This window comes from Thermobia domestica, chromosome 18 (genome assembly GCF_964235325.1).
Source record: "Thermobia domestica chromosome 18, izTheDome1.hap1.1, whole genome shotgun sequence".
Lineage (NCBI taxonomy): Eukaryota > Metazoa > Arthropoda > Insecta > Zygentoma > Lepismatidae > Thermobia > Thermobia domestica.
This window is the reverse complement of record NC_137471.1, coordinates 37,848,365-37,872,957: the sequence shown is the minus strand read 5'-3', so window position 1 is coordinate 37,872,957 and position 24,593 is coordinate 37,848,365. Positions and strand designations below refer to the sequence as shown.

The following is a 24,593-nucleotide window of genomic DNA, read 5'->3' as shown; positions in this document are numbered from 1 at the left end:
GAGACAGGGGAGTAGAGAGCGTCACTCTGCAGTGTATCCAACGATTTTTAAAAGTTGCAGTTGACATATTATAAGTAGCATAATCTATTTTGCTTAATAAAGAACGGGGGGCGGTGGCTCAGTGGTAGAGCGTTCACCTCCGGTGCTTGGGGTCCCGGGTTCGATCCCAGCTCGCGCCGTGTGGACTTTGTGGTGGACAAACACCGTGCTTGTGGGTTTTCTCGGGGTTCTCCCGTTTTCTCCCACTTTCTTCATTCCACCATTTCATTCATTTCTCATAATCACCGTCTCCTTTAGCCTAACTGGCATAAACGTGGGACGTAAAACTTAAAGATTTCATTTCATTTAATAAAGAACGCCATAAATTATATAGTTGTTATTGAATGCAGGAATGATTATTCCTGCAGTAATGCAGATGTATTGTGGATAATGATACTTGCATAGAAATCAACGATTTACGAACAAATAGCACACAAGTGAGTTTCTGCCGTGTATTAAGCAGATTGTATAAAAAAATTGATAATGTTTTATTCGATTTCATTATAAAACAGAAGCAACCTGTAAAAGAGGAGCAAATAACTAAAAGATTAATTAAGGGTTGATAGCTTAGAGACTTATGCAATACCTTGTAACTGTAAGTTTAAATCAAGTTAAGGCTCGTGATACTTGTGTTTGTTTTAAATGTATGTTTATCGGTTGACAAATAAATTATTTTCTCGAGCTTTAGCCAAGGAAGAATTCCGATACGTTTCCGCTCGAGCACTGTGGAAGTCCTCTCCGTTGGTCTATTGGCTAGCGCATATACCTTTGTTGTACGTGATTCTTGGTTGAAATCCCAGTGAGAGACCAAAAAATAATATTATAATCTTTCACTTTCATTAATCATCTGTCTCCTCTAGCATAAAGAGCATAATCATGGGACGTTAAACTAAAGAAATTTCATTTTATTTTTTCGATGAATGTGAACTCTTTGCGGGAAAAGGAGGTGAAGGAGAAATTTTTCCTTCATTTCTTTTAAAGAGCTATGGGATTGGATAGCTTGTCTTTCGGGATTACTTGTAAAATCTGATTACATTGCATCTTTCTTTTAGGATTAGACTATTATCGTAATCCAGCCTTTTGGTAAATGTGCAATAAAAGTATTGATAAAACATCAGCGTATGGGTAATGTAAGCGTTAATATCATTGATTCAACACATAATAAATTCACAACTTTTATGTATGAGTACAGAAATTCCTCTTGAACTCCCTCTGAATTTCTTGTAGATTCTAGGACTCAGGTGACAAAGAATTAATTCTACTAACTGTTTTCACACACAATATAATTTTGAAACTTGGGAGCCTAGTGTTATCTTTGTGTTTGTAATACATAATCATTTGTCGATTGACTTCAGAAGACTGAGTTTAGCCCATAAGCACAAGTTGCATATAGTTCAAACATATAAGATGTACGGTCTTGTTTAATAAAACCTGCCCCTCCCCATATCCACATATGAAATTCAAAGAAAGACAATCGTGTTTAAACAGTTGTATTTTTATTTCAATTCTAAGTATTAAAATGTGCTACGTATGTTTGCGAGAGGTTGGGCTTCCGTTTTTTTTTCTTTTCTCTTTTTTTTTTTTTTTTTTTTTTTTTTTTAATACTGAACTTAGGTACCTAACATTAGCACTCATCTTCTTCTTCATGAATTGATGTAAGAAGGAACCGCGTAATTTCTGGCCAATTGTTTCAACATCGGTATCTTTGAGCAATGAGATAACAGTGGAAGACAAACTTCGTTCTTCTCAAATTGATACTTTGAAAAACTTACGCAAGTGTTTTTTATTATTATTTATTCAAATACATATCTATTTACTCCAATGAGTTTCAGAAGTAGCATTAAGTTTATAAAAACTTAATGCCTGTAAGAGTTACCCTGAAAATGTATTTTGTATTTTTTTTTAATACGTAACTCACTTTTTCTGTATTTCACTGGAGTTATCAGGAACCTTCAATTGTCAGGCACCCCACTTTAAACTTTAATCGTTCCCCTACCACCCTCACTGTAACATTGGGTATATTTCTTTTAAAATATGGCAGAAGTACTGGATTTTTTAAAATTACCAAACCATGCTAAATAATGACAGGTTAGATATCAGAGAAAGTTATCTTTATCTACCATCTAATCAGGAGCAAATTCAAGTCTCCTTCGGAGGCGGTGAAGAATTAGTTTTTCTCTGACCGGACTTTTGCAGCAAATCTGAAAATGATCTCAATGCAAAAGGATTTTGTTACTCAAGACAGTGATTAGACAATCGATCGGAGATCACATGGTCCAACTTGGTCGCAACTTCTAAGATGTCTTATCTCAAACTACAAAATAGAATTTGCTTTCAACAATGAAAGCGCAGTTGCCAAAGTATAACTTTGATTCACAAAGATGACCTTCGAGATTTTAATAGAAGTAGGAATTCTTTACACTCGAATGCTACGAAGTTTCTTAGTGTTTCTTTGTACAACACTGAGGTTAGTTTAATCGCAAGTTATTGCCAAACAGTTATGTACCCTCTGAAGGGTGTATGTACATTTTTTGCAGTCCCTTAAAATGTTCTGGAAATAACTTTCTAACTTAGAAACTGTTTGACTTAACTTGGAGATATGCGTGAAGTGGCTTATTTCGAACAGGACAAAAATAACTGTGTTAGATTAATTACAAGTAATCCAGTTAGAAACACTGTTGTTTGTATTTCAGTTCCAAAACCGGCCTTCAGCACTCGTACGCTGGTCAGGTAATATATAATGAGTATACTCATCTATCTGCTTTTGATTTGCAACTGTAGATAGATTTAGCATTTTTTGTGGGTTCTGTAAATAGCAGTACCATGCAGCAGATAGGTGAATTGTGGTAAAGGTATCACATGGAAAATGGTATTGTCTAGTTCACTACCTTTCTGCTTTGCGAATATTTTTATTTGTTTTGAAGATATTACAGAAAGACTCTAAAATTAGCGGTAGTTTAATTTCGCTGTAGTGAAGAACCTTAAAGCAGAGTTTATAATTCGCTTTGATATCAGCCTATCGTGCGCGGAATTCGCTGAAGAGTTAAAGGCAGGAAAATTTACTGAATTTATCAAAACTGATAAAGGTCAACAAAAGTATATTTTCAAGAGCGCAGCTAGCACTGGTTCATCTTCAGATACATCTTTCAACCAAATAATGCTTCCAGATCAAGTACAAGTATGTAGGCATTATGAGCGAAGCTGGTAAGACTTATTTTTCAAGTAGGCCCTATATTTTGTGCATACCGTAATTATATTGCCAGTTATATTTGCTTTTTCTGTTATAATTACGATGTATTATTGATGGTAGACTACAAAAATACATGTGCCGACTCAACCAACACTGGAATAAGTAAGTTTAATAAATACTTCAAAAGTAACTAAAGTTATGAAATTCAAACTCTGAATCACTCAATTTTATGTGAAGTAACCAGTTTCAGATTGTTCACATTTTTTGACGAGCGATGATTTCACAATCTTAAGAGTAGGCCTATATGTACTCCAGTAGGGAGTCTGGTATTTATATGTTCAAAAGTTGGCAACTCTAAACCCAATCAGACATCACATATTTGTGCATATCATGGTTTGTATTTGTAGTCGCAAGAAGAAAATAAACATATTTTTAATTTATCAAAATCTCCTTTGCCACAAAAATATTTGAAAAAAATTGAAAGGTATTATGACAGTTTTGTATTTAAAGCTCCTTGTTCCATTACGTGAATTTCTATCGAATGCATACAAGATTTTACTTTCGTAAAAATAAATCCAAGCATAAAAGTAGTTTCATCCTTCAGTCGTACGAAGTTTAAACCATAGAGGGCATACTAGAATAATATGGTTTTAATAAAGCTGTTATCGCCGAGAAATGAACATGTAATTGCTTTCACTTTAAACCTTAACAAGAAATTGTTGTAGTTAGAAGTACAGTATATATACATATATAAGTCCTACTTTCTAGCTAATTAACCTTAGAAAAACAAAAGCGAAGCGCAAGTTAATTAAATTCAATACACTACTTCTTTTTCTCCCCTTTCTTTCGAGTTCAGAGCCACCTAACGTCATCCAGATTAATTAACCTCTCCCAAGGCGCACTAATGAAAAAGCCAAGCAAATATTACACCACAGGGGAGCTATGGAAGTGTTGATAAAAATAAAAACAAATGCCAAACGACACAGGCAAATGACATAATCTAGCTAATGGAATTAAAGTACCAGAAGAAAAAAATGGAAGTATAACATTTGTTCACAAAACATAAATTAAATGTTAATTCCACGCACTGTTTTCTTTTTCTCACTGAAGAGAAATGTATAACATTCTTTCACAGATAAAAGAAAATAAGAATGAAACATAAAGAAGCAGAAATTATAGCAGTTCGAACCGTTATTTAATAGAACTACTATTACAACTGTGTATATTCTGATCATGTTCCATCTTGTTTCACAAAATTTACCTTCCGGATAGCGCCGTTACCTTTGAACTTTTCTTTGGGGAGCAAATATTAATACAAGGTGTGTTTCATAAGTAGAGGAACTGTACCAAAAGTGAGCCCCTATTTTGTTTTTTCCATATATCTAAGAATATATCGATCAGAAAAAAATGCTATTCAGGCTGAAAATAATATGATATGTAATTGCTTTGCTAGTTTCTTCCCATAACAATCAAGGAAAAAATAGGTTGAGAAAAAATGGATTTTCATATGGACTGCATTTTCGGCATTCGAAAAAAGTGTTCCAAAACCGGGCCCCTTTAAATTTAGATAAATTATACAAAGCGAAATCCTGTATCACTTTACATGAGTTACGTATTTAAGCTAAAAACAATATCCTAAACACTGAGGATTGAAATAAAATGAAATATGAATGTTTAAAAGACTTTATTAGAAGAAATTGAAACTAATTCCGAAAAGTAAAGAGCACACTAAAATTGAACTTCAAACTTAAATATTCCACATTCTAGGGGCCGAAATGCAATTTGAAAGTCTTTTTCTTAACTCCAGCACAACCTTTCAAATATATTAAACTTGTAAACTGAAAATATCTAAACTTAAATATTCCACATTTTACTGGCGGAAATAGCAAATCAAAAAGTCTTTTTTTTTTTAAAAAGCTCCATAACAGTCTCCAAATAGACTAAACTTGAAGACTGAAAATTTTAAAACTGAAATATTCAATATTCTACTGGTAAAAATAAGAAATTAAAATATCTCTCTTTATCCAACCTGCTTATTTGACTTTTAAAAAAAGGATTCTCAAACTTCAGAACCAAAACTTCTAAATTAAAGTGATACATGAAATGTTTCACAAAGTTAAGATTGCTACTGTGAAATGTCACAAATATAAATAACTTTGTCAGTTTCCTCACACTCTACATGGGCCCACTAAGAGCACATGACACAATGGACCCAGAGTTCAATTCTCGTATCACTCGAAAAATTTTCAGTGCAGTACATGCAGGTGACATCGTCATCCGTGGACGGTGTTTTCTGCGGTGGAACGTTTAATGTTGAGAATATTGTTGATGCTTCCTTATATCAGAAATTGAGCCACAATCAGAATCGTCTTCCTTGGCTCTTCCTTTCACCCTCAGCGGTGTCTTTTCCTTTTCTGGATCATAGGATCTTGATAATGACTTAACACTACCATGCCCTCAACCACGACATTGTGTTGTTAGTTTCGTCTTTCTATTGAGCATTTTGACCCTCTTGAAAATTGTAAATAAATTGCACGAGTTATGAGAATTTTGTATGAAACATACCGGTATATTTTACTTTTGCACAACATAATAGGGGCTCGCTTTAGGATTGACAAGGGGGCCCACTTTACGACCATACATGTTTTTACTTTCGCTGCAAATAATTTGTCACTCCTACGTCTAAGTTACTAGCTAATTACATAGAACATACCTCTTACTATTAAGATTAAATAAATAAACAGTTGGCTCACTTACCTCTTTACTAACTATGGAAAACAAAGCTTGCTCGTCGGAGCTTCGAAACTTTCCACCACATGAAAACTCGTCAGATGTTGATTGCAGAACAAAGGATTAACTGATCAACACAGAAACTAGCGCTGCATGCATCAGTAACCGTAAACTACAATTCAGTGTATTTCTAGCATTCTACGCAAATGCCCGTAGCAGTAATTGAGGGGGCCCGCTTTATGGACCCGGGCCCGGGTTTGGTACAGTTCCTCTACTATTTTGAATTTCGACCGCTCCAGTCCTGCGGCCGGCGTTCTACGTATACGCGATGTGTACTTACATCTGTTGGCGAACCCAACAAGCCATTACGGAAACATTCGACCGTGTTTACGTTTGTAATGCGTTTGCCGATTGTGATTCGATTTCTTAGTGCTAAGGCTAAAATTCATTACCTGATTAGTGAAGAGTATGGAGGAAATATTATGAACAATGAAAGGGTCTTTAAAGATGGAAGCACCAATGTTCATGATGAGGAGCCAAGTGGGCACTCTTTTGTCATTACCGAAGACCGTTCCTTCACTCATTCACAGTGTTGCCAGACACGGCAAGCGAAATTGCACACACCCTCCATCCAAATTGCACAATTTTACATACAAACTGGAAGACAAAATTGCACAATACATAACTATCTATCCATATGTAGGGTCTAGAACTATGTAACTATCCATATGTCACTATCTATCCATATCATAACTACGCCTGATAATGTACACACCTATACGTACATCTACCACCCATTGTTCAAAGATTCATATTATTATTATTATTATTATTATTATTATTATTATTATTATTATTATTATTATTATTATTATTATTATTATTATTATTATTATTATAGTAAAATCGCCACCTTCTTCTCGTTCAATAAAAGAGCTCATATCCCTCTATTGACTCTGTCGCTCATCTGTTTGCAAAACGACATTTTCTTGACAAGTGGTGAAAAGGCAAAATAGACTTCATACCCCCTCCGCATCATGATTTGGCCAGCATCGAGAGTCAATATTCATTCATATTGCTTTGTTTGAACAAAGCGGCTTGGCTTGGGGGTGCAAATGGTCATGACTAGAAATGCAAGGGCTCGGAAAAAAATCGGCATTTTTGAAAAAAACTCGGTTTTTTCTGCTTCGCTTTTTTGCTTGGGAAATTTTGGGCTTTTTTCAAAATTCTGCTTTAAATTGATAAAGTAGACTTTATTTCGCTTCTCTATAACACAAAAAGTCATTTAATTAGTGGTTGATGCCGATAACAATATAAAACCTCGAAAATAAACCATGAATTCCGAAAAGATATTTTAAACAATTTTACTTCAACACTTTTACATTATGAATTCCAAAGGATTAACCAATGTATATAATAATAATAATAATAAATAACCTCCTATATACAAAAGTAAGCAGAGTTGGCAAGAACCATGGTTGTTTCTAAAAATGCCAAAAACCCGTTTTTTGGCGGCAGTTTAAACCAGGCTTTTTTTGGGTTTAAACCAGGTTTTTTGATTTAGATATTTTGCTTTATGTATTTATATTACATATTCACAGAAATTAGTTTGTTTCGCCTTGGTGTTATTATGCAACAACGGGGTTATGCTGGAAGAGGTCCCATAAGCTTAAAGAAGTCCGGTCAGTAAATTTCTTAAATTGAGAAACTCCCGCCCTAGCCATCGGGAAAATCCCGTCATTATTTTAAATGTAAAACAATAACGGGAAAATCCTGTTATTGCTTTCCATGTAAAATTTAAAGGTCAACGTATTATAATCAGTACGCTAAAACTGAGGTATTAAATTACAAATTTAGTATGTAGATATCATTGAAAGTCCAATCCAAGCTAATGTTGGAAGCTACGTAGGCAATCGATAAATTTTACCAATTTCAATCAATACGAGTATATTTAAGCTACCTTGGCTTCTTTATAAAACAACAGGCATGCAGAAATATATAATTTGGTTTCGTTTCGTATGTTTAGGCTTAACATCCTTACGTAATACCGAGGTTATCAAGGAGAAGACTTTCACTTAAAGGGACTTCCGAACCCCTACTTGGTTTACACATGAGAGAAGGTTTGTGGTTCGACCGAGAATTGAACATGGGACACCTTGATTAAATGGTGAAAAGGAAAAATACTAATGCAGATGGTTTGACATGTGGAAACGTCACCATGAAGTTCACACGATTCGCATTTTTGTTCTTTTTATTTATTTATTTTTTGGTTTAAACCAGTTATTTAAAAAAAAAACAGCTGGTGTAAACGAGCCAACCCTAAAAGTAAAAACTTCTTTTTATAAAAAAAAAATATATACAAATAACTAGCAAAATTGTATGTAGTGTTTTTAATTCAAAATATTCCATACCCTCTTTTTGAAACAAAATAAAATTAAAATAAAACATAAGAGAAATACTTAGATTTATATGATACAATTAAAGGATGCACATCTGGAACTTTTGGTTCTGTATATTCTTGAAATTCTACAGTTAAGTTTTTTATAACCACCATCAAGGGCGCCCATCAGGGGGGCAAGGGGGCGCTCGCCCCCTAGAGGAAAATGTACTTCAGAATATCGAAAATCCAATAGAATTTTTGCATTAGTTACAGCAAAATTTGAAACTATTTTTGAAACGTTGCTTATACTTGCCCCCCCCCCTTGGAAACCACAACATGGGCGCCCTTGACCACCATCACGGTTTACCCAGTCCTCAAGTTTTCTAAATTTTTAACGAGAGGGATTCAACATATCACTATGGAACTCCCCCTCCAAAAAAAGGACTACGGAATATATTTAAGTTAAGCTAAATACAACTGCACAACAGACATGACAGTGGTCGCTTTTGCGCTTCTATCGGGAAGTCCGGGATTCAACCCAGCATTCGACCATTCTGACAAAGCTTTCCTTCATTCCATCTGTGAATGTAGAAATAGTGCGTGTACTGGCCGACTAGGAGTGTAGGAGTCGGCCGACTTCCTTTCTTATTGTTTTTAAATCGTTATTATTACTAATTACCTGCAATAACGGTTTTGCGAAGGTTAGGGAGTCGGTCTTTCGGACTGAAGCCTGTTCCCCAAAGTTGTGGAATGTCTAAAACGAACGAAATATCTATTAGTTATGCCTTTACTCATAAACTTTAAGCTCCCGTCAAATAAAAATTACGAATGTTTACAAAAACTTAACATTAGTAGTAAGAAAACCCTCCCAAAATACTTTTCTAAATTCGCCACTGATTCTCAGTATAAAATGATCTTCAAGGTTGTATCCGGAAGATTATTGCTAATCATATAAACGAAATGAAATATTAATTATGCCTGTACTCATAAACTTCAAGCACCTCCCAAATAAAATTAGGACTTTTTAGAAAACGAAATAATCAGAGAAACCCCTGCCAAAGTACTTTTCTAAATCCGCTACTGATTATTTGTATAAATTGGTATTCAAGGTTGTATCTGGAAAGTTATTGCTAAATCATTGTACAACTACAGTATAACAGAAATGTGGAAGTACGGTTTGACGGACATATTGAAAAACGTATGCTTTGACGGATATATATTTAATCCGTCAAATAATAGAAAAACGTAAGTTTAACTTTTGTGCTAGAAGCTAGAGTACTAAGCTCTTACAAATGAAACACGGATGACAAACTAAAATGATCTAGAGAAGAAAAAAAAAATGTCGATAACTCAAAAGTTAAAATAAAGTTAAATAGCCTGTAAAATTGCCCTCACATACTATATTCTTCATGTTAGCTTTAATTCGTAAAACATGTGCTGCATCTATCTTGATGGTGAATTACAGAGCTAAATATGGCATTTAGGTCATGGAATTCTTATCTAACTATAGAGTATACTACAAGAAAGCTATTTGGATAGAAAAATCATGAAAATGAAAAAAGCCAACATTTCCAAAATTCTCGTTTTTTTTGCCAAAAAAAGCCGGCTTTTTATGTAAAAAAAAAAAAAAACATCGATTCAAAAAAGCCGGCTTTTTTGCATCTCTAGTCATGACACCCTCTTCTGAAAAGCAAGAAGTGAAGTACGAAGGAAGCAAGATAATTTTTATTGCGCCGCCCTGGAGTCCGGCGTTGACGCTCGTAGTTTATAGGTAATTTTCAGGGAAAAAATGAAATAATGAATATTTGAATGAAAGGAACTTTGCAAAAATCATTAATGATAAAAATTTTGAATTGTGCACACACAAAATGCACATAAATTGCCATTACACACAAAATGCGCACACAGGACAAAATTGCACAGATTTTGTGTAATTACACACACATTGGCAACGCTGCTCACTCACTCACTCACTGCAAGCATTGACTGGGAAATGTAAATCAAACGAAAGGACAACTGTATCCTACATGAGTTGACTGTTAAAACAAGCATAAACAGGATTGAATATCATTGATATAACAAGCAACAAGAGTAATGAGTACGTGCATTTTGACTTTTCTCTGCTTCTGCTGATAGTGGCATTATAGTGGGTCACAACTAGAGGAAAGAAACGAGCATGAGACCCTTGACTGGACTAACCATTCATCCTACTTTATTCTACTTCGCAACAATGACTTTCCAGTTTAATTTGTGAACAAAACACCTCCCAGGGTATGACGTCATTCCTTAATATTTTGATCCCCTTCTACTCAAAAACACGAAACGCGCTTTGTTGTGTGTTATGGTATACTAAAGGACTAACTATTCCCAAAATTTCAGATTTTTTTTTTTAATATCCAGGCCCATTGGAGATATTAGAGAGTGAAATATGCCGAATCGTCATAATTAATCAACTTTACGATTCTTTTTTAGGCCTTTGGGACCAGCTACAGGTCTGCAAATTTTTGTGCACAAACTTATGACTCGGGAATACATGTAGTGTTGTAAATAGAAAAAAAAAACGTTCGTTTTTTTTCAGAAATGTACGTTTTTTTAAGAAAAAAAACATTGCCTCTCTTTTTTTTTCTAAATTTCGTTTTTTTTTTCAAATAGTCATTTCTAATGCATTTTACGTCTATTTAAGTATTAAATATTTTTATGTAGGTATAATCACCGTAAAATGCAACATAAATTAAACGCTAGATACTGATACGCTACAAATATTTTACAATTTACATGAATACCATACCTATTAACAATTCGGGTTTCAGCAGTTTTCATCAATATCAACTAAGAAATAAAAGTAGAAATGAAATTTTGTTTTTTCGTGAAAGCAGGTCTTTAATAAGTACGAAAATAATGTCACGAACAGTATAAAATTCATATAACGTCTAAAGATAAAAACTAATACTAATTTGCCTAATAGTATTTTTCTAAATGTCATATATAAATAATTTGTCGACTAGATACATATGATATGCAGAGCCGGCTCTACCATATATGCAAAACGTGCATTTGCATGGAGTGGCAAGTTTGGATGGTCCGGCAAAATCTGTCATAAGTATATTATTTAAATTAAATATTTCTTGTTGGAAACAGACTTTATGATGATGGTAGTTACATTTACTAAGCTGACCTTCTATTTGAATATTACATTCATAAATTATGTTTAGGATGCATTAGTTTAAGGCCACATGGACAATGCTAAAGCAAATAGTCGAATAAATCCGAGCACAAATTGCTTGATTGTTGCCAAATGCAAGAATTCAATTCTCGAATAGTAGTGAATATCTGTTCCATTTAGTAAGTTATCACAGTTTTGATATGACAACTAGTCTTGTTTTTGTCAGAAACAAGTTCCTTATCATTGAAGATAGAAACAAGTTTTTTAGAAAATGTTAACAGATATAGAAGAGAAATCAAGAAATAAAGATAAAAGAACTAGTTGCACTGGAATTGCAAACTGATACATTGAGATTGAAACTCGATAGTGAATTCTATAAAAAGGATTACCATCTATCCTCTGCAGGTGTGTTTGCTTTATGTTTCACTAACATAATAGATTAATATTTAAAAAAAAACACACACACAACGGGATTGCATTTTTAGTGAGTATTTAACCCTTATCCGGGCAACCGGGGCCTCCCAGGCCCAGTAGCTTCATTTTTCTAAAATTTCTCAATAACCATACATATTTAGAAGACATAAAATACTGAATTCTTCTATCTTTCGTCGAAGTTAAAATCATGAACATATCGAGTTGGTAAAGCTTTTTTTTTTTTTTAATTTGAAAATCTTTTCCTGACGTAACCGGGCAACCGGCGCCTAGGAGGCCCCGTATAACTTTAGTGAAATTCCTGTCAAATATTAGATCAAATTGTCACATAATTATATATTGAACACGTGACTATTGTAACCTTTAGTCGGAACAGTATGCGGCAACAGACATTGAATTTTGAGTGTTCTGCACTTAAAATATATACTGGGCCTGACAGGCCCCGGTTGCCCGTTTACGTTACAAAAATGTCTGGACCGGATTTGCTATTCTGCTTGGTCGGCTTACAAAAGCGTGACACGAAGTTTCGCTACTTGACAAAAATATATACCGGTACATTCTAGACTAGTCTGAACAGTAAGTGACAATAGGCATTGATTTTGTGTATTCTGCACTTAAAATATATACTGGGCCTCACAGGCCCCGGTCGCCCGTTTACGTTACAAAAATGTCTTGCCCGGATAAGGGTTAAGCCTTTCTGAGTGCAACTGCACTTACCCTCACCTTTGTTGTTCATGCTGGAGTAGCATACTTAAAATCATGACTTTTAAGATTTGTTCTTTCTGGAGAAAGGGGGAGGCGGCAAATTATGCCATTCCATGGGGCGACAAATTGACTAGGACCGGCCCTGATGATCAAGGTGACCAGAACTTTTACTTTCAAAAACGGGACGCATACAAATCGGCGACGGGGGGTGGGGGTGACTTCCACATTGCATTTTGGGACTCTGCAGTGTTTTCAATTTACAAAATACACAAGTAAGAATGATAACACAGCATATCTAACTTAAGTACTACCCAAAAATACTTTTAACTACTTCAACACTCAGAATTCCCACTCAATTCCCACTTGAACCACAGAACACTCAATTCTCATTTGAATATTCAGAAATTCTAGGCACGGCTGAATTTTCACAATGAGTGTTGGTACGGAAGAGTGTAGAATTAGCATTGACCATTTATATTTTGAATAATAATTACGGGACACCTGGGTCATGTTTGCTGAAATACGGGACATTTAGGCGTCCCGTTTGAGAATCAGAAAAAAAACGGGACAACGGTTGAAAATAAGGGACTGTCCCGGGTAAAACGGGACGTCTGGTCACCTTGCTGATGATATGTATATAAAAGACACGAATATAGGATGACTCAAATTTGAAGCAATACAGGACGTTTCAAAATTAATATTAGGGTTTTGAAACTTTGTAGTATCTATTACAATTAACTTACAATTATAAATATTATATAAAATGAAAGAGCAACTCAAACAGTTTTGTACGCACGCATGTACATGCATTGTTTCTTCTGTCTGCCGTTAGAAACAGCAAGCAGCAAAGATGTAAACTGGAGAGCAGAAAGTTTTTTGTGTTTTAATAAAGACTGAATCTGTACAGTGCAACGGTCTGTGTGAAAAATATCAAGGAGACGCTTGCAACTACATCCTTATCGTTTGCAGTTGCTACAGGTCTAAAGTCTAAAGACTACGGTTTACATGCCAATTTCGCAAGTGAAATATTGCTGCATAACAATGAAGATTTTCTAGATCGTGTCGTCTTCAGTGGTAAATCAACATTTCACCAAAGAGCTAATGTGAACACTCATAATGTTTGTATCTGGCCGTCAGCAAATCCTCAGGAGATGGTACACTTGAAACGAGACTCTCCTAAATTGAATGTGTTTTGTACCATATGGCGGAAAGTTTATGGGCCTTTCTCGCCTATCGACTAGATGTGTGCCGTGTGACAAATGAATCTCACATTGAACACTTGTAGCAAAGACTGTTTGAGGTGCTCTTTTACTTGATGCATTGTTTATAATTGTACGTAAAATGTAATAAGTACTACGAAGACTTAAAACCCCAAAATTCATTTTGAAACACCCTGCATTTCTCACCAACAGTGTTGGAACTAAGATGTAAAAAGGAGAAAATTTTCCTTATGAAGTTATTGTTTACAACTACGATAGTATTATTAGTCGAGACTATAACTACAACAACAACACGAGTTAGTAGTAAAACAAAATGTAATCAAATGTATACTCAGTGGCCCAGGTGGCCAAAGTGGCACACACGGGTGTGTCATTTGTTTAATCCACTCCTGTGTGGACACTAATTAAGATATCGGGATATTATTCTTGCAAAATATGGTTGGACTATAGTTTATTATATTAATTTTTTTCTTCTGGTGTCGAATTTCCTTCTCAAATTTCACCCCAGTCAAAAATTCTAGAATTTTCTGATTACAAATTTCCTTTACTACTTTTTCCCCCTGTAGCTTCCTTCGTTGTAGAAAGACCTCCTTAAGACTTGCCAAGTAGAAACCTCGGATGGATACCTAACTGATGACATCAATTGGACGGGCCTGCGCGCAGTGTTGCCAATTAGGGAAATTAAAATTTTCTTAAATTTGGGCAAAAATTAGAAATTTTTATTTATAAATCCGTACCTATACGTCCGAGTGCAAGTCAACTTACGCCAATCGAACATTTGTCCTTACTTAAGAAACGCAAGTTCAGATCGTTACAATGGGATAATTAGGGAACGCACGAAGAATTCATATTTAGGTTCTAACCCTTGATTTTTCTAATTTTTCCCTACTTTTCTGTTTACCGTAGTATATTTTTGGTAATTACAAGTTTTGTTCGTTAAATATCATCATAACACTTGTAGAATATATTAGTGGTGTACCAATGTTTAATTTAAGATAGTTTACGTCTGTCTGGTAGCAGTATTACCAGATACAGAAAATTTTAATTCCAGATTTTAGGGGGAAATTTTGGAAAAAATATCTGTTTTGTCTCTATTATTTCCCTCTTGTTGGCTATATCGGACCAAACGTACCAGTATCTGGAAGTCTCGTCTTTGCTCTACACAACGCACTATAGAAAGTTTCAATAGGATAATTAGGGGAAGTACAGTTGAGGTTTACAGAGACCTTGTTCTCTAATTGGAAAGATAACTGTGATTTTTTTAAAGGTAGAATGATATATTTTTTATTGACATGCTTACTTTATTAGATGTCATACTACTTGTAGGATATATTAGAGGGATGTCAAATCTTATTTTAAGATAGTTTGTGTGTGTCTGATAGCAGTGTTGCCAGATACAGAAAATTTTCATTCCAGATTTTAGGGGCAAATTTTGGAAAAAAATCCCTTTTTTATTTCTATTATTTCCTTCTTGTTGGCTACATTCGAACAAACGTAGCAGTGTCTAGGAGCCTCATTCTTAGCCTAAGCAGTGCACCATAAAAAGTTTCACTAGAATAATTAGGGAAAGTACAGTTGAGGTTTATAATAAACCATGTTCTGTAAGTGGTAAGAAAATGGTGAATTTCTGAGGTAGAATGAGATTTTTTTTAAATTTCATGCTTACTTTGTTATATATCGCCATGATACTTGTAGGATATATTCTTGGAGTACTAAGGTTTATTTTTAGATAGTTTTCGTCTGTCTGATGGCAGTGTTTCCAGCCAAAACAATTAATTCCCGCTTTTAGGTGAAAAATTCGGAAAAAATTCCCTTTTCCCCTCTAATATTACCCTCTTACTGGCTACATTGAAACAAATGTACCACTACCTAAAAGCTTCCTCTTTGCCCTACAGAACGCATCATAAAAAGTTTCAATAGGATAATTAGAGAAGTTGTAGCCCCGGCATATTTGATTTTTGCTTGTGAGGCGTAAAAAGTGTCAAAATTTCATGTGTATGACAGAATTTTTTCTTTCTCTCTTTGGATGGAAGCAAGCGACTACAGGATTTCACTTTACCTTGTCAACACACCAAAGATTCTTTTTGGTGATTTGAACCCATATAGCAGCAGTGGTACTAGATACAAAAAAAAAAAAAATTGAAATTCGGTTAGGGATTTTTTTGTAAATTTTTACCCCTACATTTCCCTCAATAATTTCCTACCCATTGGCAACACTGCAATGCAACTTACACCAAAAAATAGTCACATCTATTTTCTAAAAAAAACAAGGCCTTAACCATATCAATCGAATGAATGGTTTTTGAGCAATAAGTCACTAACTGGAAATGTAGGAAAACGCCAAAAATGACCTGGGGCCGAAAGGAATAATCACACAATTTTGCTAGTATATACGTGTAAAGAAACAAAAGATTTGTAAGTTACGAGGGCTTCGACTCAAGTTCTGTTGATTATTTCAGTAATCTGCAACGTAAATCAATAAATAATAGTTGCCAGAAAAAAAACATACATTAGAAAAAAACATGAAAAAGAACGATGTTTTTTATTGAAAAAAAACTTCACAGAAAAAAAACCGTTTTTTACAACACTAACTACATGCACACACAAATTCAGACCTTTACGTCAGTTGCTTCCTCTTCCCAAACATGTCTTCAATGTCCAAAAGTGTTGCTACTGTAAGCCCTGTTTTCACCCCTTTCAAGTGGTTTTAGGCAAAAATGTTAAGAGACCTGCACAAGTTGGAGACGCCCAGCAATTTTCATTTCGGTAGGACCAACTCATGTGGAGATATTGAATAATCTGTAAATGCCTCAATTCGAAGAAAACGAAAAATGGCGCAAGCCGCTGCGTCGCCATTGAATGTTGTAAAAAAAAAAATAATTATTTGTGGTTTTGAAGTACTTTTATTGTGATATTATTTTGAACTATTAGATGCGTATAAAAAGAGAGACAATTTAGTATAGTATTGTAAAAGTAGGTTCCTGAAAAATAGGAAATTTTCACTTTTCAGGAAGCAACGACTTGTATGTAAGATTATTGTAAGTCAAAAACAAAAACAAATGCAGGTATTAATACAACAGGTGAAAGGCCAAACGATATATAAACCAGGAGAAAGACAAACAAGGGGCATAATAACTTATAGAGGCTTGTTTAGATTGGATTGTTGCTCAGTACTAATATCACTATTCAAGAACAATGATGGATAAGGCTGTCTTACCTACTAAACTCATACCGTAAGCTAAACCTCTAAATTTTGTTATAGAAAAGAAAACCATTAGACAAGAAGTCATAGGCCAGGTCTTCCTCCGTGCAGATTAATTATTTATATATAATATGTAAATATATACTAGAAATTCTTGTATGTTTGTGTTAAGAAAATAGAAAATATGCATCTCACTTTTTCTTTTATTACTACCGATAGATATAATCTATTTCAGTTATTGGTAGTTATGCATTTCACTATTTTAATTATCTTGATATTAATTTATGTCTCAGAAATTAACTAATTTTCATAAAACATAACACAACTATAAATTTAATAAGTTACGAAACATTATGTCGACTCAACATTTCTAAACAAATTAGATCTTTTTTGAAAAGGTCGAGCAGCAATTTTTATTTTTCTTGATCACTTAGCATCCATGGGTAGACCCATTTTTCCTTTCACACATTTTATCTGTTCGTGTTGTATCTTCTTTTTTTTTCTTAAGAACGGACAAAAATATTTCAAAAATGAAGGTGCAGATTGAAACAGAGTACTAAAGATAACAAGATTGAGCAGTAAAAAATGTTGTCAATGGCCCAATGAAACAAATGCTTCGTTCAATGTCAAAGTAGTTAAATCGTGAACTTAATTAAATCCATGTTTTATATAAAATAACAGACAAATTCTGACCAAAGCATATATTAACTAATAAATAATAGCGTTACAGTTTCGGCAAATTAACTTTGCCTTCATCAGACACATTATGAAATACAATTTCTAAGATTACAGCTTATATACTTCTTAAAGTGAGAGGAGGTGTTCCATGAACCAATCATATTCGTCCTTTCCTTTAACAATTTTTAATTAATACAAATGCAACTTTTAATGATAAACTTTCACTTAAGAGCTAAACTTTTAATTGGCACACCTGTGTATGAATAACTTTCACTTTTGAAAAACATAAACTTTTAATTGTCTATCCGTTGTTCAACACACCTGTTTTAACCTCTTCTTTCTTCTCTGTTTTATCCAATATCTTTCTCCATACATCATGTATATTTAGTCCGCTATTCCAATTCATAAGTTTCTCGCTTCCTTCCTTTCTTATCCATTCTGCCTCTTTCCATTTTCTTATAATGCTTCTTTTCTCCTTTTCCAGCCCCTCTACGCCTTCCCAGTCTATTTCATGTCCTGTCTCCCTTACATGTTTATATATAGCGTTACTATCTCTCTTCAATCGAACGTCGTCCTTGTGCTGTTTAATCCTTTCTTGTAACCTCTTTCCTGTTTCTCCTACATAACTCATATCACATTCTTTGCATTTAATTCTATATACAACCCCTTCATAACTTATTTGAATCTCTGTAACCTTCATTTTCCTCGTTCGCAACGCATTTAACATTCTTCTGCTACCTTTTCTGTACGTTCTTACTCCTCCTTTTCTCAATAAGTTTTTTAAGACTTCCGTTTTTTCTCCTATGCTCTCTATCCCGAACCATCTTTTCTTTTCTTCTTCTCTATCTTCTCTCACTTCCTTCTGCCTTCAGCCCTCTTCTTTCTTGCTATTCTTCTTCAATATATCCTCACTATATCCATTCTGCATTAATAAAGTGTAAAATTGCTCTATGTCTTCTTTTCTCTTCTCGTCATCACTGTCTATCATTCTTATCCTTCTCTCCATGTTTCTAATAAAGTTCCTTTTAGTTCCTTCATCTACATCACTTCTTCTATGGCAATAAACACCTGCTGAACATTGTTTTCTATACCATGTTGTTTCAAATTTCCCTCCTACTTTCCTTATTGCCATATCTAAAAAGTTTATTTTCCCCTCTTCCTCTAATTCTACCTCCAGGCTTATTCCTTTTTCTTTATCTTCTATCCTTCTCACAAATTGCTCGAATTGTCTCTTCGTTCCTTTCCAAATACCTAAACAATCATCCACATATCTGCAAAACATAATCAGTCTTTCGCCTCCTTCTTCTTTAACTTTCTCTTCCCATTTATTCATCACAATTTCTGATAACACTGGGCTTAGTTTCGATCCTATACTTAGTCCTTCCTTTATTTTCACTAATTTTTCTCCTATCGTACACACACTGTTCTCCCATATCAGTTTTAATGCTTTTATCACTTTATCTTTCTTCCATTTCCTTACTGTTCTATTCTCCATTTCTTCTTCCAATACCTTCAAAATATAATCCCTTCTTAAGCTGGGAAACATTGCTTTGACATCTACGCTAAACATCAGTGTTTTCTCATTTCTTCTTCCTACTTTCTCTATCATCCTCTTGACTTCTTCTGTATTCTTAACTCTATTACTTACTTGTTCTCCCCTTATTTCCTCTGCTATTATCTTTATTTCCTCTTCTAATGGTTGAAAAATATTCTTTCTGCAATCCGTTACTGGTCTCAACTTTACCTCTTTTTTGTGTATCTTCGGGAATCCTTTCATATCCGAAATTCTTCCTTTTTCATCTAATAACTTTCTAAAGCCTGCCTTCTTCGCATTCTTTATTATCTCCTCTTTAACTTCTTCTTTCATCTTTCTCTCACCTATCACCTCGTATGTCTCGTCGCATAATTCATCTAATTTCTCTTTGTACCATTTTTCTTCCATTACTACTACTGCTCCTCCTTTATCGGCTTGTTGTATAACAATGTCTTTCCTTCGTCTTAAGCTCTTAAATCCTTCTTTCTCTTCTTTTGTAAGAAGAGAGGATATATTGAAGAAGAATAGCAAGAAAGAAGAGGGCTGAAGGCAGAAGGAAGTGAGAGAAGATAGAGAAGAAGAAAAGAAAAGATGGTTCGGGATAGAGAGCATAGGAGAAAAAAAGGAAGTCTTAAAAAACTTATTGAGAAAAGGAGGAGTAAGAACGTACAGAAAAGGTAGCAGAAGAATGTTAAATGCGTTGCGAACGAGGAAAATGAAGGTAACAGAGATTCAAATAAGTTATGAAGGGGTTGTATATAGAATTAAATGCAAAGAATGTGATATGAGTTATGTAGGAGAAACAGGAAAGAGATTACAAGAAAGGATTAAACAGCACAAGGACGACGTTCGATTGAAGAGAGATAGTAACGCTATATATAAACATGTAAGGGAGACAGGACATGAAATAGACTGGGAAGGCGTAGAGGGGCTGGAAAAGGAGAAAAGAAGCATTATAAGAAAATGGAAAGAGGCAGAATGGATAAGAAAGGAAGGAAGCGAGAAACTTATGAATTGGAATAGCGGACTAAATATACATGATGTATGGAGAAAGATATTGGATAAAACAGAGAAGAAAGAAGAGGTTAAAACAGGTGTGTTGAACAACGGATAGACAATTAAAAGTTTATGTTTTTCAAAAGTGAAAGTTATTCATACACAGGTGTGCCAATTAAAAGTTTAGCTCTTAAGTGAAAGTTTATCATTAAAAGTTGCATTTGTATTAATTAAAAATTGTTAAAGGAAAGGACGAATATGATTGGTTCATGGAATACCTCCTCTCACTTTAAGAAGTATATAAGCTGTAATCTTAGAAATTGTATTTCATAATGTGTCTGATGAAGGCAAAGTTAATTTGCCGAAACTGTAACGCTATTATTTATTAGTTAATATATGCTTTGGTCAGAATTTGTCTGTTATTTTATACAAGAAGTTCCAAAGCTAGAATGAGTGCCATGTTTTATGTATTCAAGTTTTTTCTTTTTTAACTTTTGAATCAGAACTTGAAGAGAATAATTATATACCTAATTCTATGAAAAAAGCAAACTTTCTTTTTTCCTTCTTCGCTGAAATCCTGGACATTTAGGCGTCCCGAGAAATATTTTTGGGACGCCGGGACGCAGATCTCGATTCCTTGACGGTTCCGGATTTTCCAGGATGAATGGCAACCGTATGTTAATAGATTGACCCCATTAAGAAACATGGCTAAAATAATTGATCTACTTCTCTATTGCGAAAACAGAATTCAAAATTTCGCTTTAGTTCAAAAGTTATCGTGTGGTGTAACGGACGGACGGACTAACAAGTAAGGGACCATATGGTTGTCGCGCAAATCAGATGCAGACATACGCCATCTGATTGAGCATGAAAAGATGTGAAGAACACAAAAATTTAAGGTGCTAAGGGCCATAGGGAGCGGAGCGAGGAAAGAGGAAACATTGAATGTCGGCAAATTGGAGAAAGTTAGGAATGATGGGAAAAGTTAATTTCGTGCAAACAAGGAAAGAAAGTCAGCCAAAAGAAAGAAACTAAACATAACAAGGGCATCAAGGACGAAGAAAGATCATAATCAGGGTTGCCATCCGGACCGCAGAGTTGCCAGTGCTGCATAACATTGCTATGTAAGATAAGTATAGTAATTCATGCACAAGGAAAAATATTAGTAACACAAAAGACAATTGAAAAGACTCTTTACACGTGCGTAAAAAGGTTTAACGTAGTTGTGAGTGAATATTACGCCCTCGTGAATACAAATGGAGGAAAATAGAGAACAGTACGCACCATTTGTAGTTTAATTGCAGTTGGCGTGAAGATCACGAATGAATGCGTTGTCAACATACAAACATTTCTCGCAGTGAGCACAGCGGATGAAGGCAAGCTGGTCACATGCGTCTCTGCAGCATTCCTCTGTGAATCCTTTTTCAAAGCAATATGCGGAAAGTGTTTCAAACCGCCCAGGATGTTCATCGGAGTATCCACATTTGAAAAACGCAAAGCGTATCATCTTTTGGAATCACCTAGAGGAAAACTGGTAATGAACAAATGACTGAAGGCGGAGAAAGTTCTCACGTTGCCACACATTAATACTGGAGAACACTAACGTATCTGTGATGAACTTCACCATGTTTTTGAATGGACGAAAGAAGAACACATCAGCAGGTTGTATAAGGCCTGTACATTTCGGAGGAATCAGCTTTTTGTAGAACTGAACACCGTCAGGAACAGTCATGTTGTAAGTAGTGTCATCCTTGTTTGGAATCCGAGAGTCAACCAAAAGCAAAACACGATACTTACCCTGAAGATCGGGCCACAAAACTTCTTCCAAGAAGATTTGGAAATCCCGTTTGGTCATATTCGCTGATGTGCTTGCATATGCTTTCCCATTGGGGAATTCATGGAACGATGCTCCCAAACACTTCCGTTTCTGTGTTATCATGTGTACCCCCTTCACTTTCATGTCTATATTTGTCCTCCCTCATGTACATTATTCACTCACGACTATCGTTAAACCTTTCTACGCACGTGTAGAGAGTCTTTTCAATTGTCTTTTGTGTTACTAATATTTTTCCTTGTGCATGAATTGCTATACTGTGCTATACCTTCCATATCAATGTTATGCAGCGCAGGCAACACTGCGGTCCGGGTGGCAATCCTGATTATGATCTTTCTTCGTCCTTGATGCCCTTGTTATGTTTAATTTCTTTCTTTTGGCTGACTTTCTTTCCCTGTTTGCAAGAAATTAACTTTTCCCGTCATTCCTGACTTTCTTCAATTTTGTCGACATTCAATGTTTCGTCTTTCCTCGCTCCGCTCCCTATGGCTCTTAGCACCTTAATTTTTTGTGTTCTCCATATCTTTTCATGCTCAATCAGATGACGTATGTCTGCATCTGATTTGCGCGACAACCATATGGTCCCTTACTTGTAAGATTACAACATGGTTGCATGGTCCTAAAAAATCAAAGATCTAAACTGCTAGAAATGTTCATAACAAGTAAACACTTCCGTGTGTGCAGATCTTTTTACGTATGTTCTCAAATTCTGTCCATTACATTTGAAGTTAATCTATTCGTACAGGTATTTAAAACTGATTGTGAGACTAAAGAAAAAATTCTTACCTTTACTGGCTGCGAGAGGTAATACACGATGTTCGTTCATTGCATTTTTGTTGTTCTCTTACGTAAACACGAGTCAATCTGAATACGTATGGAAACAAAAAACAGAAAACATACTCGTACTTTCAAGGAATGTATAAGACATTAAATTCATTAAGTACGGCAGATTACATAACACATGTACTTTTCAGTCCACGTTTCTCTACTATCTGATTTTGCCATACTTTATATTACATTCAGAACCACACAAAATGAATCAGGAAATCCCATGAAATACTCAACTGTACAGCGTGTCTCAAATTAAGGTATAGATTCTTTAAAACAGAATATCTCACTATGCTAAGGGGCAGCGTTTATGGCGATTGAAGGCGGTGGTCCGAGTCCCCTTCAAACACTGTTAATAAATGAGCTGCGGTGTTGTCATGTTTTTGTCTACCCTTTTAAAGTAAAGAACGAGATCTATCCGTCACCTGCTTGCGCTGTAGTGCATCTATTAAGACATATACCTTTACGACATGGCAACGTCGCGACAGAGCCTTCCAATCATGTGTCGAACTCACACGCCATTGATTGTGCCCAACGATTTAATTAGAACAGATAGAAATACGATTGTTAAGGACGTTAAAGTTTGAAATGGACACCTTCCGTCGCAACCAATAACCGACACCAACGTTAAACACCGCGACACACAGATTGTATTGTTTCAAACGGTATAGCAACAGGTCTCCTCAATTTGTTTTCTAAGATCTTCCACTATTTGTGGTTTTCGGCGAACGTTGTGTTCTTTTTAGTCCCCCCTCCCTAAGAAATAAGACTACGGGAGTTAAATCCGGAGATACTCCGTCTCCTCTTCGACCTACTGTATCCGTCCCTCAGGGATTGTGCAATTGAGAAAATCCCCTCACATTCAGATGAAAAGGAGGCAGTGCTTTATGCTGTTAAAGGTACTATCCATCTTCACTCTTCAAAAAAAAAATAAAACTTATGTCCTTAAGGTACACAACAGCACGAAAATTATATACCCATCTGCTTTAATTAGTGATATATTCTGTTTTAAAGAGTGTACAGTCACCCACGTAAGTACCTGGACCCCAACTAATGGAATTATAGCAATCAGGGATCCAGGTACTTTTTTGGGTCACTGTACATATTCATTTCACACACGTGTATAGTTAAGTTTCTTCGACCGGAGTGCAGTTCATATATAAAGAATACTCCTACGTGTAGTGGCTCGTGCCATAAGTAAGTCATCATCTGAGAGATCTTACGGAAAACACCCCCGATAATTAACACCTACAGGAACACATGTTCATTATAACGTAAAGGTACACATGCGGTCATTTTGACCATGTATGCATTTTTATTTTTTTTTAATTTTTTTACCTATTTTACTATTTATAAACACCGTAATGCAATAAAAAGGTTAAAGAACATTTAAATTAACAAACAAAGGTTATTAGACATGACTGATAATAAATGTATTACAATTTTGAAACTTTTACAAAAGCAAAAACTTGTTATTAAAAATGATCAAACATTGATATATTATATACTGGTGTAAGATAAAGTTCACAAACTCCCTCAGTTTCTTTGCTCATACTCACACACATTCTTCAGTACAGTCTGTACATAGACTCTTCTATCACATTATCCATATTTTGCGAGGTTGCACTTGATGCATTTGTGCTATCTTGATGCATTTTCTAT

The 24,593-nt window shown here is 35.0% G+C and overlaps 1 protein-coding gene across 1 annotated transcript in view; it reads right to left on the bottom strand.

Annotated features, from left to right (window-relative positions):
• Nucleotides 1-24,593, bottom strand: part of LOC145675057 (uncharacterized) — a 68,745-nt gene that overhangs the window by 1,379 nt on the left and 42,773 nt on the right. The window contains exon 3 of the mRNA XM_081745423.1: nt 18,857-19,764. Within this exon, the coding sequence (XP_081601549.1) occupies nt 18,857-19,764 (908 nt within the window). The remainder of the gene's footprint in view (nt 1-18,856; nt 19,765-24,593) is intronic.